The sequence below is a fragment of the Anarrhichthys ocellatus genome, unplaced genomic scaffold, assembly GCF_004355925.1.
Source record: "Anarrhichthys ocellatus isolate YVR2014 unplaced genomic scaffold, GSC_Weel_1.0 scaffold3, whole genome shotgun sequence".
Classification (NCBI taxonomy): domain Eukaryota; kingdom Metazoa; phylum Chordata; class Actinopteri; order Perciformes; family Anarhichadidae; genus Anarrhichthys; species Anarrhichthys ocellatus.
Window position 1 is genome coordinate 3309801 of NW_022280033.1, and position 14079 is coordinate 3323879.

Below are 14079 nucleotides of genomic sequence, written 5' to 3' on the forward strand. Positions count from 1 at the left end.
AAAAGGAAACTGAAATATATAAAAAAAAACATAATTCTCCAGGTACACTTTCACTGTAACCATAACAACGCGGTAGACGAGCAATCCTAGTTGGTCCAAATGTTTTATGTTGTCGATTTACGTCTTTTTTGATAACTCTATCGCTATGTTAAGTTGGTATTAGTCTAAATGTATGTTGGGGCATATGTAAAAAGGAAACAACCAAATGCTTAAAGAAAGAAAGAAAGAAAGAAAGATAAAAAATAGGTGTATAAAATAATAACAAATGTCTGAGCCACGAAACTCCAGCAGTTTATCTTCAAGAACAGAAGAAAGATGTTCAACACCGGAAATTTTGGTTTATGGGAGCGATGAGAGGTTTCTCAGATCTCTGGATGAGTTTATCGAACATGAGATACGGTACCTACGGTGTCCAGAAGAGGACAAACTCCGGTACATGGTCTACCGCTACGTCTTTAATAAGGTATTACGTCATTGAAACTTAGTGGTGGAATGTAAAGTAGATTTACTCAAACAACGTCACTGTTACTTCTTGAGTACAGACAGACAGACAGACAGACAGATAGTACTTTTACATGTAACCTGTGGGTATTTTGCACACACTAGTATTATTGCTGGTACTAGATGATTGTGTTTGTACTTCTGACTGTGACTCTCTCACTTGTTTTTTTTCCTCCTGGTCTTGTCTACAGGTGATCGGACGAGCGACGGTCTATAAGAGACTTCTGCTGACCATAAAGGGGGAGTATGATGATGTGATCGGGGCGCTGCAGAGGAGGGAGGACGAGGCCAGGACGGCTCAGAGAACTCTGGCGGCCACAACGTCACACCCAAAATCACTGATGACCTGCCAGAGACGAGCCGCACACCTGAGGGACAGGTGTGTGCTATTGTGCTATGTTTGTGGGACATTTTATCTTGAGAAGGATGTGTTTGGGTTCAAACTTTAGTTAAAGGCCCTGAAACTCTATTTTAGCTAATTCAAAATTAATAAAGATGCAAAGAAAACGCTCAATTAAAGTACCCACTTCTTGTATTATCGTACAAATACAAATACGAATTTCAGATACAAATACATCTGTTCAAACCACACCAAAACACACCCGATGAAGCAGATAAGCTCCGTTTTCGTTAAACTCCAAAGAAGATAGTATTTATCAAAACTTTAACTTTGGTGCCTATTTAGTCATAAATATTTAATGTTATTTATAAAAGCTTAAGAAGCGAAGCCCTTCTATTACCTCTTTAAGGTAAGGGGGTATATACGATATAATTAGATGTATTTTATGCAGAACGTTTTTTGAGATACATTATGCTTCATACAAAATAGACCTGGCTGACCTAAAACAAAAAGCATCATGGCCACCTATTTAATTAGAAGATAAACCTTTTGTGTGAGTTCCTGATGTTATGGCGATGTTTGAAAGTTTATCTGAGGGATCATTGTGAGGTTTTAAACACAAATTTCCATCCATTTACTGACTGCATTCCTCTCTTTGACTCTCCAGAATCTGTGTCGTTCAGAAGGAAACAGCAGAACTTGAAGAGGAGATGAAGAGACAGAAATCATCTCAAGAGCAGAGCACATGGATAGCTGGTACCACTGATATGAACACTCAGGCCTGGTAGAATAAAGTGTATTAAGTGTTATATACGGGCAATGTAACTTTGGGGTTTGTCTGTGGTAGACAACTCGTTCTACCGTGATAAATTGATTTATATACCTATGTATTTGTATGAAAGAAGAGGTGGTTTATGGTTCATGCAGTGTCTGCATGAAAACAAAAACAGACATCATCTCGTTATACATGTTGTCCATGTTCACTTATCAGTCAGTTGTGTTGCATTGTTTCTACAGTAAATCGGGCCGAGCTTTTGTTTCAAGTGACCACAAAGAGACGGAAAATGACAACAAAGAGACTCGAACAAGATAAACAAAGAGCTACAAACAGACACAAAATGACCACGAAGAGATTATTATTGATTTATTGGTACGAGCCACAACTTCTGCTAATGGAAAATCAAAAAAGAGTCGGTCGTGTTGATTAAGAGCGTGACCTACTATGCATTAGAAATACGGCACAAGAGACACAGAATTACTATAAATAGACACAAAATGATGACTAAGAGATGCAAAACTACTAAAAAAAGGACACAAAACGAGAGAAGAGACGCATTGAAAGAAGTGTTTTGCGGCTATTTTCAGAAAACATTCACATTAAGCCTTATTCTCTCTTTTTCAGCCCTCCGTCCATGAACTAAAATGACCCTTTTAAACCCCTTAAAACCGTGGTGGTGTGTGGCTGCTTAACACCCAGGCTCAGTCTGAATGTCTTGTAGGAGAGGTTGTCTCACAATCATTTGTAAACACTGTATCATCTCCGGTAAAGCATCCACGTTTCCTCCTCACGTCCGTCTCGTCTCCCAGGTTTGACGGTAGCTGAATCGGAGGACCCGGAGTCTCTGGACGGACACCTGAAGCATCTGGAATCCCAGAGAGCTGCTCTACTGGACAGGAAGAGTCACTGCGTCTCTCTGGAGGTCAAAGCTGAGCTGGACACCGAGCTGCAGGCCGCCAAGGAACACAGAGACCAGCTGAGAACCAAGAACATCCAACTGAAAGTCCTGTAAGAGCCCTGTGAAGTGACTCATATTTAAATGGAGCCGAAGACGAACTTAGCATAAGACATCAACCTACCACGTTTACAACTGTCACACATTCATAACAACAGTCACACACTGTTTGTCTGCAGATACAAGCGTCTGAGATTAGTGTCTGACAGTCTGTCCAGCTGGGAGGGCGAGAATCAGCCGGTTCCTCTGGAGGAACTCTTGGGTTCCACACTGGAGAACATCAGACAGACCAGCGGTGAGACACTGCTGCAAACAAAAAACAACTTTGGGATTCATCTTCATGGGTTTTATGTGGGAGCAAGTGTAGTCGATCTATGCAATCTGATGTTGATCAACCAACAGGCGAGAAGTTGACCCAACGACACGTAGTCACAGCTCCTCATTTGCATAATAAACAAGAAATGCATAAAGACAATAATACAGACATATATAAGTTTGGGGAAATAAATTAGGGGGGAAGAGGAAAATATCAATGAATACATAAATAAGTATGTTTAAAAATGAATGAATACATTTGAAAATACATTTTAAACAAAAATAAATAGATAAACAGTTAAGAAATTGATACATATATATATTTGGTTGTTTTAATGGCATTATTATTTATATATCAAATAATTTATTTTTAATTTTAGCTTCTAGCATTAAAATGGTAAGAATGTTCACTACATATTGTTTTTAGGTATCATTTCATAAAGTTCCAACACCCAATTTAATTTTATGTCTTTAACAAACACATTTGCACAAAAGTTATTTACATAATTATCATAACCTGCCTTTATATTTCAGCATGTAACAATCTAAATGTTATCCTCGGGGGTATTCAATGTGTCACCTCTTAGGTGAAGTGAAGGCGTCCCATTAAATATATTTCATATTTAAACACCTTTAATCTTCCCCTTCATCCTGCAGTGACAGAGGATGAAGGCCGCAGCATCGACGCCGAACTGTTCGAGCACGAAGAGCCGACCGGAGTGGACGAGTCTAAACTGCTGGCGGACTACCTGAACAGGTGCTGCGTTCACAAACAACTCTTGGTCAGTTTATCTGAACTCTGCGGACTCGCTGAATCACCTTTCTCTCTTCAACAGGTTCATTGAGCTCTTTGATTCGGCTCAGTATGAGGAGGCGGCTCTCCTCGCTGCTAGATCTCCTCGAGGGGTCCTGAGGAACCTCGACACCATGGAGATGTTTAAAGGTGGGAAACAGAGTTTGTTTCTGTTTATTGGTTCTTGTTTGTTATTAAAACATGTCTCCCTCTACACCTGTCTCTCTCCCAGGTGTGAAGGGCCCCCCGGGCTCTCTCCCCCCTCTCTTCCTCTTCCTCCAGGCCTTACTGGTGACCGTCCCGACCGGTGAGGAGCTATCAGCTGCTCTCTCCCTGCAGCTCGTCAGCTGTTCCCTGCAGCAGGGCGCCACGCAGCTCATCACCCACGCTGTCAACAACAACAAGTAAACACAACAAGTGTTTGTTTTTATGATCAGCTGCTGCTGCTCGGCTCTTAACAGTCTTTATCCTCCTTTATCCAGACTGACCTTCTCTGAGGATGTGGGCGACATCCTGACTGAGCATGCTCAGAAGAACCCCGGCGTGGCTGACTTGTGTCTGGCGTTGGCCACCACCGTCTACGAGGCCTGCAGGCTGGACAGGAAGACCGCCCTGAGCCTCTGCAGGAGAGGCTTCATCCACAGCGCCGCCGAGTTCATGAACCACTGCTGTGACCTCACCGCTGGTCTGTCTGTGTGTGTATGTGTGTGCGTGTGTGTGTATTTGTTTTACCTGTTTTACCATCGTGGTGACGACATTCCTGCATTGTGAGGACATTTTGTCCAGTCGTCACTATTTTAAAGGACTGTTTGGTTTGAATAATACATTTGCTGTCTGAATTATACTGTTTTTATCTCCATTAAAATAGTTATTATTGGACGAAAGAAGGACAACATCAACAGCTGATTTAGAAATTTTCATCGTCAAACAGGGTCCTCACAAATATAGAAAGACAAATGTGTGTTTTCTTTCATAACTCAGACAATAATCTGTGTATGAATCTCTCTCTCTCTCTCTCTCTCTCTCTCTCTCTCTCTCTCTCTCTCTCAGAGGACTGTATGTGGGTTCTCTATCGCTCACCCAGCCTCTCCCTCCTCCAGCTGTTGACGGCGCATCAGCAGGGCCGGGCGGCCATCTTGTCTTTGGGCGTGGCCTGTTCCACTCTGCTGGCTGACCCTCAGCAGCAGCAGCTCGCTCTGCAGCTCCTGGACAGCGTTGTCAGCAAAGGACGAGGTAAACGCAGACTGTCAGCAGCCACAAAGCCAGCAGTGACACAAACGCAGTTCTTATGCATTTCTTCCTCAGTGCTGATTTTGGCATGAAATTGTTTTAACATTTTCACTTAGGAGCCAGATTTGAGTCATGAATCTACACACAACCTTGCTTTTAGCCTGATTTATAAAGCTGCACATGCTCCTGATTCTGTTCCATGAATTTAAATCATGGTGGAACTGGAAGCACCACCACAAGCCTCATTTCCACTCCCACAGGGAGCAATGAATGGAAGCAGAAACGCAGTCAAACAACCGTTTGCATGTCGATACTTGTGCCTTGTTCACCACTCATTAGACCTGAACAACAAAGAAGACATTGGCGAGGTTCTCCAACAGAACAGCTGTCATGACATTGCACGGTTGTGGGTATTTATAGCGCCTTAACCACCAGTGCTAACAGCTTGTAAGAGCCCAATATAAATGTGCCACAGACACTTATATGTTCTGTGCTTTAACAAACATCCTCTTGCAACAATTATTAATTGCCATGTTGTTTTCATGCATGATGCATCAGAACATGCGTGAAAACATGAGTAATTTAGCTAAATTTCTGCTCTAATCATCGCTATACAGGGAAGTCTGATTTTAAAATGTAATGACGGAGATGTCGGTTTTGTAGTTTTCCACATCAAGCAACCACGTGGCAGGAAAGATGGATCCTCAATCTGATCATTCATGAAAAAACAAAACAAAGAAGCAAACTAACTCCGGACCTGAAGTGACCTGCGTGTGTCTTGGTCCTCTCAGGGGTTGTGGAGGAGGCGATCCTGCAGGACAGCAGCTCTTCAGTGGACGTCTGGTCTGTCGTGGCGTCTCTGTGCTCTGAGCTGAACCGGGCTGACCTGAGCCAGGCCGTCCTGTCCGTTCTGCTGGACCAGAGCGGGACCCGAATCATGACCCCAGGCCTGGAGGGAGCCCTGCTCATGGAGCACGTCTTCCTGTGAAAACTGAACCTGAAAGGTAGAATAATCACAGAAAGCTAAATCCCACGAAGCAAAAGAATATCAGCTGTTAATAACCTGTTTCATCTTCTTCTGTTTGTGGCAGAAAACCTTCAAAACTTGTTTAAAACACTCAAGTTCTGGTATCTGTTGTGTAAAAGCTCAAATAGCTCTTTAAGTTTCACTCTATTTGTAATATCTGAATCTCTTACACTCAAATATCAAATCTACTGTAAGGACCCTTCAATGAATTTGAATGTTTATGTGGTGAAATTTAAAGACTTTTAAAATCATTGTGTGTTCGTGTTGTAGCCAGAATAGTCTCGCATAGCCAGAACTATTTCCATAGCGCCGCGTCAGCGGTAAAGAAAGGTCCGGCTCCACACATTGTCATTCTGGTGTCGGGGCAAAATAATGCTGTGGCTTGTTTGTAGTTCTTTAAACAATCACAATAATCTGGGGCGGCGCAAAACATTTGTCACTCTGTGCCCATTTTGATCATCCTGATCACAGACATGTGATCCTTCAGTTATCTAGGAGACCTTTGATCTTTGCTTTGTTTCCGTGAGATGACTCAGGTAAAAAGCTGATGTAGTGGCGGCTGACAGCCTGCAGGTGGCGAACAAATTCACAAACTGAGATTAAAGTGGCCTTCAAATGCTCATATGGTGCAGCAACGATAATCATAGTTTATTTAAAGAGCACTTTTAAGTCAAAGAAGCACAACATTGTTACGGTGTTTCATAATGTTACCCTCTTGTAGATTCTAATTTACCTCATAAGTTTATCATATAAAACATATGATATGCTTCTAAGATATGATGCAATACTCTTTTTGATTTATTGAAGAGAAAATCTGAATTATATAATGTTTTATATACATTTGAAAGGAGCAGGATTCTGCACAGTAAGTACTTTTTATCCTTGAAGTAAAGTCTCCATATATTTCTTTGTGGCTTAGAGATGTTATGTATTTGTTTGAAGTTAGCAAAGATAAGATTCTCAGTTTTATGTACTAGGTACTACCTTTTATAATTATTTTATCTATTACTTTAATAACTGCTTACAGACTTTGCCACCTGACTACTCCCCCCGTCTATTCTTTATTTATTTCTATTTGTATTGAACGGAACATCATTCAGAAATACTATTAGCTCAGAGCTTGAAATACAACAAATACTTCAGGTATTTAAAGGAAACTAAAAATACATTTATGACTTCTCAAACCAAACCTACGCCCTCGCCTCTGGTTGATAACATGCTTTTTATTAAAGGTGTTTACAGCTGGAGTCAGTCAAATAGTGTGGCTTTATCACAGACTGTTTGCAGTGTTTAACGAGGCAGATAAGGAGCAGGTAGATCAGAGAGCAGACATCAGATATATCCTGTTAAACTGTGTCGCTGCTGAAGCTGCTTCTTATATCTGTGAGCAGTGAAGAAGTGTTCAGATCATTTCCATGAGTAAAAAAATACTACATTCAAATAATAAATAGTCTGTAAAAGTCTGTATTTAAAATCCCTTGTTGACTAAATTAACACTTAAATCGTGGAGGATTATCATAACAAACAAAGATTTAAACCGTAATCTAATTTACATAGCCCCAGTTTAACTGTAATCTGAACCAAAATGTCCTCATAACAATAGCAGCAGGCCACGAGTCCTCACAAGTCCAACTAACCTGACAACACACACACTCTCGGCAGGTCAAACAGAAGAGGCTTTGTGTCGTCTGTAGGCCTCAATCTGTGAATGAAGCTACACACAGACACACACACACACACACACTGAGCAAACACACTCCCACTAGTCTATAAACTGAGGCTGACTGTTTACCCAGCATCCTCTCTGTCCAGCTCTTCTCCGTCTGCCTGTAAAATTCAGGAAGTTAAGCTTGTATTTAGCTGTAAACACAGAGGAGCTCACAACAGATAAAACAGCCGTAGGCGGGAGCTGATGCAGAGTTTATCTCTGATCAGCGGCGTGGGAAGACTGGCAGGCCAGTCCGCAGTCACCTCTCCAAACCGGTTTTCAACCCTCGCTATAGTCCTGCTGGCCTGCATTCTCCTGAGCCAACTCATTTAACATTGTATTGAACTTTCACTGAACAACAATCAAAAATCATTCCCCATGACCCCTCTTCCAAAATACAAAATACGATTTGCCTTTGCAACCCTAGTGGTCGTCCATGTCGGCACCAATAACATGAAGATGAAGCAGTCGGAGGTCTTTAAAGAAAGCCAGGGTGTCGGAGTTTACCAGAAAGATAAATTAGAATCGAAGGTGACTTTATGTTTCCAGCTCTTTGTTTTAAAATGAGAGTCTTGAATCTGCAAGTGATGGCTTCCATCATGCTAACAGACTGAGCTAAAGCTAACCCAACAGGTAAAAAGTCATCGTCCTCACCAGGTAAAGATATGTGTGGAAGACACGGGAAAACTAATAAACAGCATTTTGTTTGTGTATAGCGGCCAAAGTACATTAACTCAAGTACTGCACTAAAGTGCAAGTTTGAGGTACTTCTACTTGTAATTGAGTAATTGTAAAATTAAGTTTACTAGGATGTTGAATGCATGACTTTTATTTGTGACGGGGAATTTCTACACGGTGGTGCTGCTACTTTTACTTCAATAAATTATCTCAATACTTCCTCCACCACTGATTTACTTTATTTTAGTACAAAATGTAATTAAAGTGTTATTTATAACAAAGCCTTTGGATGTTTTGGATGCTCACTATAGAGAAGTAACACAGCGGTTAGATTTATGTTTTAATGTTTGTATTTTCAAACAGTCTGCTTTACGTTTTCAAAGAGGAGAAATATTTTCACACAAATTTATATTTGAAGAGCAGAAGGAAGAGAGAAAGAGATGCAAAGATTCAGTGCTGACTCACTACCGCTTGGCTCCATTTACAGCATATTGATCTCCTGCTGTGTGTGTGTGTGTGTGTGTGTGTGTGATGCTGGCCCAGCATGACACAGCTTCTTTGATTTTCAAACCACACCTTTTCCTATCTCCCATGGTATTAAAGGATATGTTCACAACCATCCACAGATAAAAAGAGACAGACAGACAGACAGACAGACAGACAGACAGACAGACAGACAGGTAGACAGATAGATAGATAGATCCTTCATCATTTTAAGTCTATATTACACATTATGTATTGTAGATTTCTATTCCATATTTTTATTCTGATATAAATGATGGACGACAGAATCCACAGTCGTCTAAGGGTCATTGTTATATATTGTGGTTTTATGATCAAACTTCCTCTCTGTGTTTCAATCCCATCACTGCAGCTCAACATAGAAGCATGTAGTCTCATGCACGAACATTTTCATATTGTTATTGTAAATCTGCTAAACATTTTTCTTTGTTTTTTTGTATGAGTGTTCCAAGACGGATTCTCCAGCGTTCATTTACTCAAGCACTGCTTAAGTAAAAAATCACGGTATTGTACTTTAGTTGGGTTTTCCATTTGTAGCTGATTTTTACTTGTACATTTCAGAGGTAAATACTGTACTTTTTACTCTACTACATTTATCTGACAGCTGTAGTTTCTGTTCTGATGACAGTTTTCCATCCCCTTCCTGTCCAGTGAAAACCATGTAATTCCAGGTGTGTTGATGTTGAGTGTTTGTGATAAACTGAAGGATAAAGTGTTCGTTTATGTGTTGAGCAAATGATTCTACTTCTTTAGGTAAATAAACTGTTTAAAAAGCCTCTTGGGTCAGATGGAAAAGGCGTCATCACAAAGCTGAAAACAGGGCTGTGTTCCTGAGTTCTTGGAAAGTTTACTTTTTAGAGACACGTGCTACAAACATATGATGATCTTATAAAATATGAGGCACTGTTGTTGAAAATGCAACGTACACATTAATGCAGCAGAAACATCATTTATGTTAGTAAAACACTGACAAAGAACGTTTTACTGCACAATGAGTACTTTTACTTTAAAAATACTTTTGCTTAAGGTCTTGAATGCAGGATTTTTACTTGTTGTATAGTAGAGTATTTTTACAGCGTGGTATTTGAACTTTTACTGAGTACTTCTTCCACCTCTGGGATTCACCAAACTCTCTTAACTATGCAAACTTCCATAAAATGTCATTAGAATAATCAATGTGCCTAAAATTGCCATATAAATAAACCTGGACGTTCCCCTCACATATATATGGATTAATTAATAATTAACAATAATAACACACACACACACACACACACAACATCATCATCATCATCATCATCTTGCCTCACCACACCTCAGAAATATTTCCCATCAGCCAGCTCTGCAGAGTATTTTCCACCAAACCAACAGCAACAACACCTTTAATCCATGGAAATATCAACTGGAACCAACACACACAACAGATGCCCATTCCTGATGTAATACTCCCAGTCAGGAGGGGGTGTGTGTGTGTGTGTGTGTGTGTGTGTGTTATAAATACTCTGGCATCAGTAGAAAAAAGTGAAAAATGCTGTGTAATCCCCCTCATCTGTCCCCCAGTGAGTGGAGCTGAGGTGAGTGTGTGTATTCGTGGACTTTTTTGTGAGGACATTTGAGTGTCAGACCTTGAAAGTGAGGAACATTTCCCCATCCTCACCTCTTCTGTTTGAGTTTCAGAATTGGGTTTAGGTTCCTAAACCTGAAACAAGTTTATTATTCATTTAAAAACATAAATATGGTATTTTACAGGCTGATTTAAGGTATTTACTGTAAGGCTGAAAAAAATTGTAAAGAGTTCCGTGTTTCTCGTTTGTTACCTTTTGAAAGAAGAACACATAATCAATATGCTATCTCACTCCTAAAGAGAAGAGTAAGACATTTCTCACTGTCAATGCAATTTATCCTAAAAACAAAAAAAGCAGAAAGTACAGAAAGAAAAAGAAGAAGAGCACAAAATAGAAACAATCAAAGTTGGGAAACAGATTTGTAACTCGTGAAATGACAAAATTATTAATATGTTTGTACCATTTATCCTCAAGGAGGCTCAGATGGAAGCAAAGGCTGAAGCTTGTTTGTTGAAAATGTGCTGAAAGTAAATTTAATCATCATTCAGATGGAACGATTCAGATTTTAACAACATGTTGTTGTGATAAACAGGATGTGGGAGGACAAACTGACTGACTGTTTATTAAAGATAATAATGAACGGATGCTTTCTGATTATCTGTCTTCACATCGGGATACTTTCTGTCGTTGTTGTTTCACTTGCTGCAGTGGTGGAAGAAGTATTCAGATCCTTTACTGCAGTAAAAGTACGATTACCACACTGTAAAACTTTAACATGTAAAAGCCACTATTATATCATTAGATAATTATTAGAAGTTTAATGAAAGTACTCAAGTAAAGTACAAGTAACTAAAATTTGTTCTTAAGTACATTCCATCACTGGGTCTTTATACAACACTAACAACATATAAACAGCACATGTATAAATCTGCACGCTGCACAACGTTAACATGTATTTATGTCACCCACACTCTGGTCTTGCAGGCGTCTGTTAACTTGAAAGAACTGTAAACAGTCCAAACCTGTTGCTAGGCCACCGAGCAGCTGCCATCATCCCCAGCCTCCCTTCTACAGGACTAAAGATAACTCTGTGTGTCAGCGGCCTGCAACAACTGGGTCAACACACACACAAACACACCACAATTCAACCATTTAGTCGTTCTCATTCAGTGTATTTACTCAAGCCGCTGTCTTAAGATGAACGTACTCTGGAGATTCTGGTAGTCTGGACGGAGGGCTGAAACAGAGAAAAAGACGTGTTCACAAAAGTAGCAGACGTACTCTGAGGAAGGAGTGACTGCAGAGATGACCTCAGCCGATCAGAGCGCATCCAGACTGTTTGATAGAAGGTGTGAGACAGACAGAGGAGCTCGCATCATGTGCCGTGACTCACCGTTGTGCTGACAGTGACTATACTGCAGGGTCCTCCAGTCAGCTGACTGCTGTTTCCAATACAACACACTGCAAAACAAACCGTCTGCTGCAACACGGAGGCAACATCCCTCCAGTGTTTACATCCTTTTAGGGTCACAAATCAAGTAAAACAGCACCAGTTTGTTTATACGTATAGTATATCCTCTGTATGTATGTTGTTTTATTTTTTCAGTCCTACACCTGCAGATACACCTGCATCTACAGCATCACATCAGTGTGTGCAACCAGCCTTTTTCTATTGTCCACTTACAGCCATCTGTACATGATTCTATGCCTGATACCTGCCTCCAGTGTTTTTGCTCCTCTGGATTTGTTTGCTTGCTTCTCGAGCTGTTAATTAGAATCTTAATTTGGTAAAGTCCTTTTTTTTCTTTGAGCCTTTCTGCCTCAGTGTTTGGTTATTTTGTGTGCTCAGTCCTATTGCCTCGTGTCCACTCCTGTGAAACCCTCAGTCAATGGAATGGTAAATGACTTGTACTTGTAAAGCGCTTTTCTAATCTTCCAAACACTCAAAGCGCTTTAACACTTCATGTCATCATTCACCGCCGGAACAGCCTCCGGGAATTTGGGGTTAAGTGTCTTGCACGAGGACATAGCGGAAACTAACAAAGCCGGGGATCGACCCGCCGATCCTACTTATTTCCACCTCCAGCAGTTACAGAGCAACATGATCATTCACCTATACGTCCAATATTCACACGGTTTAAATACAGTTAACATCTTTGACAAGAAAGTCCTCGTCAGCAGACGGACCTTTTATCTGCTGATGAAGGCCACAAAAGGTGACTGAAAGCTCCGCAACATTTCCCAGTAAGTGACAAATTCCCAATAGATAAAGCAGAAGATCCGTTGAAATCTAAAACCAATCAGAGTGACTCCACACTCTTCTTCTTGCCAAACCAATAACTTGTTAGTTTGTCTCTCAATACTTCCCATTGGTGTGTGGGGTTGAGTCAAAATAGACTACAGTGTGTGTGTGTGTGTGTGTGTGTGTGTGTGTGTGTGTGTGTTCATGGTAATAAAGGAACATGTCACAAAGTGCAACAGCGAGGCTCATTGATAGTTTCTGAGCAACATTGGAGCTCTATGGCACCAAGGAAGAAGATAAATCAAGCTTTGATACACACACAACACTTGTTAGTAGATGCATTCAGCATTGAAGAAGCATGTTGAATAGCACCAGAGTCTGAAGGAGTCATGTATATGCTTACAGACATACACGTTCACATGTTATATATAAACCCCGGCCTGTCATCACTATGTGGTGTAACTCTATATCTCTCAAACTCAAGCTGAGCATGTCCCCCTGCTCCTCTATAGCTTCATGCTTCCCCCACTAAAAAAGACAAATCTTCTCCTTTAACGATCTTTATAGAAACTTTATTGATGTCCGTTTGCAGCAAAGAGGAACAGGAAGCAGCAAATAATATTTAAAGAAATGCAGAGGGAGATAATTTGCAGAACAACATGCATTTAAAAAATGAAGTGAGAGGCTGCTTCTAGTTTTTAGCCATTCTAGTGTCATGGCTGGATGTCAGTCTTCACTTATTGTGCAACATCTACTGAATGAATTGGAACAATATGTAATACAGAGATCATGGTCCCCAGAGGTAACTAGATACTTTAAGTATATATTGCTAAAGTAAAACTTAAGAATACTTCTTCCAGTACTGCTCGTCTTTGTGTGACATGTGTTGGCTGCACATGGAGGGTGGAGAAAGGAAAGAGTACTATTTTTAGGTACTTGTGCTTTACTTGAGTCCTTCCATTTTATGATACTTTATACTTCCACTCTACTACAGCTCAGAGGAAAATATCATACTACATTGATTTGACAACATTAACTGTCATATTTGATTCGTAGTTAAAGCTAATACCTCTGTACTTTTATTTGTAACAGAGTATTTTGCTTCTTTTACTCGCCCCACTATACTTAAATGCAGTTTAAAGGTAATAATCTAATAAATGTCAGAACTATAGGTCAGAAAGAGCCATTCTGTGTAACTTATGATACTTTCATTGCTGGTTATAGTTTTGAAGTATGACTTATACTTCTACAGGAATTATTTTTTACATTATGGTATTGCTAAATAAAAAACTTCTGAGTATTGATTCCAGGCTACTGTGTGACACGTGTTGGCTGTACAGGAGCCAGAGGAGTTGGAGTAAAAAGTTAAAGTTATGTAATAAGTTATGTCACAGAACAGACTAAACAGACTTTCTGCTCCTAAAT

The 14079-nt window shown here is 40.2% G+C and overlaps 1 protein-coding gene across 2 annotated transcripts; it reads left to right on the forward strand.

Moving 5' to 3' along the window:
- Positions 1-6190, forward strand: LOC116397877 (clathrin heavy chain linker domain-containing protein 1). 2 transcript variants are annotated; one of them, XM_031873766.1, is made up of 11 exons: positions 1-463; positions 693-880; positions 1509-1597; positions 2429-2627; positions 2754-2869; positions 3547-3646; positions 3726-3832; positions 3915-4086; positions 4165-4367; positions 4733-4915; positions 5704-6190. In XM_031873766.1, the coding sequence occupies exons 1-11, from the start codon at positions 266-268 to the stop codon at positions 5898-5900; spliced, it is 1752 nt and encodes a 583-aa protein (XP_031729626.1). In that variant the 5' UTR covers positions 1-265; the 3' UTR covers positions 5901-6190. The 2 variants fall into 2 exon arrangements, with proteins under 2 accessions (XP_031729626.1, XP_031729635.1); XM_031873775.1 differs by having other exon boundaries at positions 460-584.
- The last annotated feature ends 7889 nt before the right edge of the window (positions 6191-14079 follow it).

What these genes read in the sequence shown, in the direction of transcription:
- LOC116397877 (XM_031873766.1), top strand. Translation starts at nt 266, where the DNA reads ATGTCTGAGCCACGAAACTCCAGCAGTTTATCTTCAAGAACAGAAGAA. An exon ending in GCCGCACACCTGAGGGACAG is followed by an intron (nt 881 to 1,508) that starts GTGTGTGCTATT and finishes TTGACTCTCCAG; the next exon opens with AATCTGTGTCGTTCAGAAGG. An exon ending in CTGCTGTGACCTCACCGCTG is followed by an intron (nt 4,368 to 4,732) that starts GTCTGTCTGTGT and finishes TCTCTCTCTCAG; the next exon opens with AGGACTGTATGTGGGTTCTC.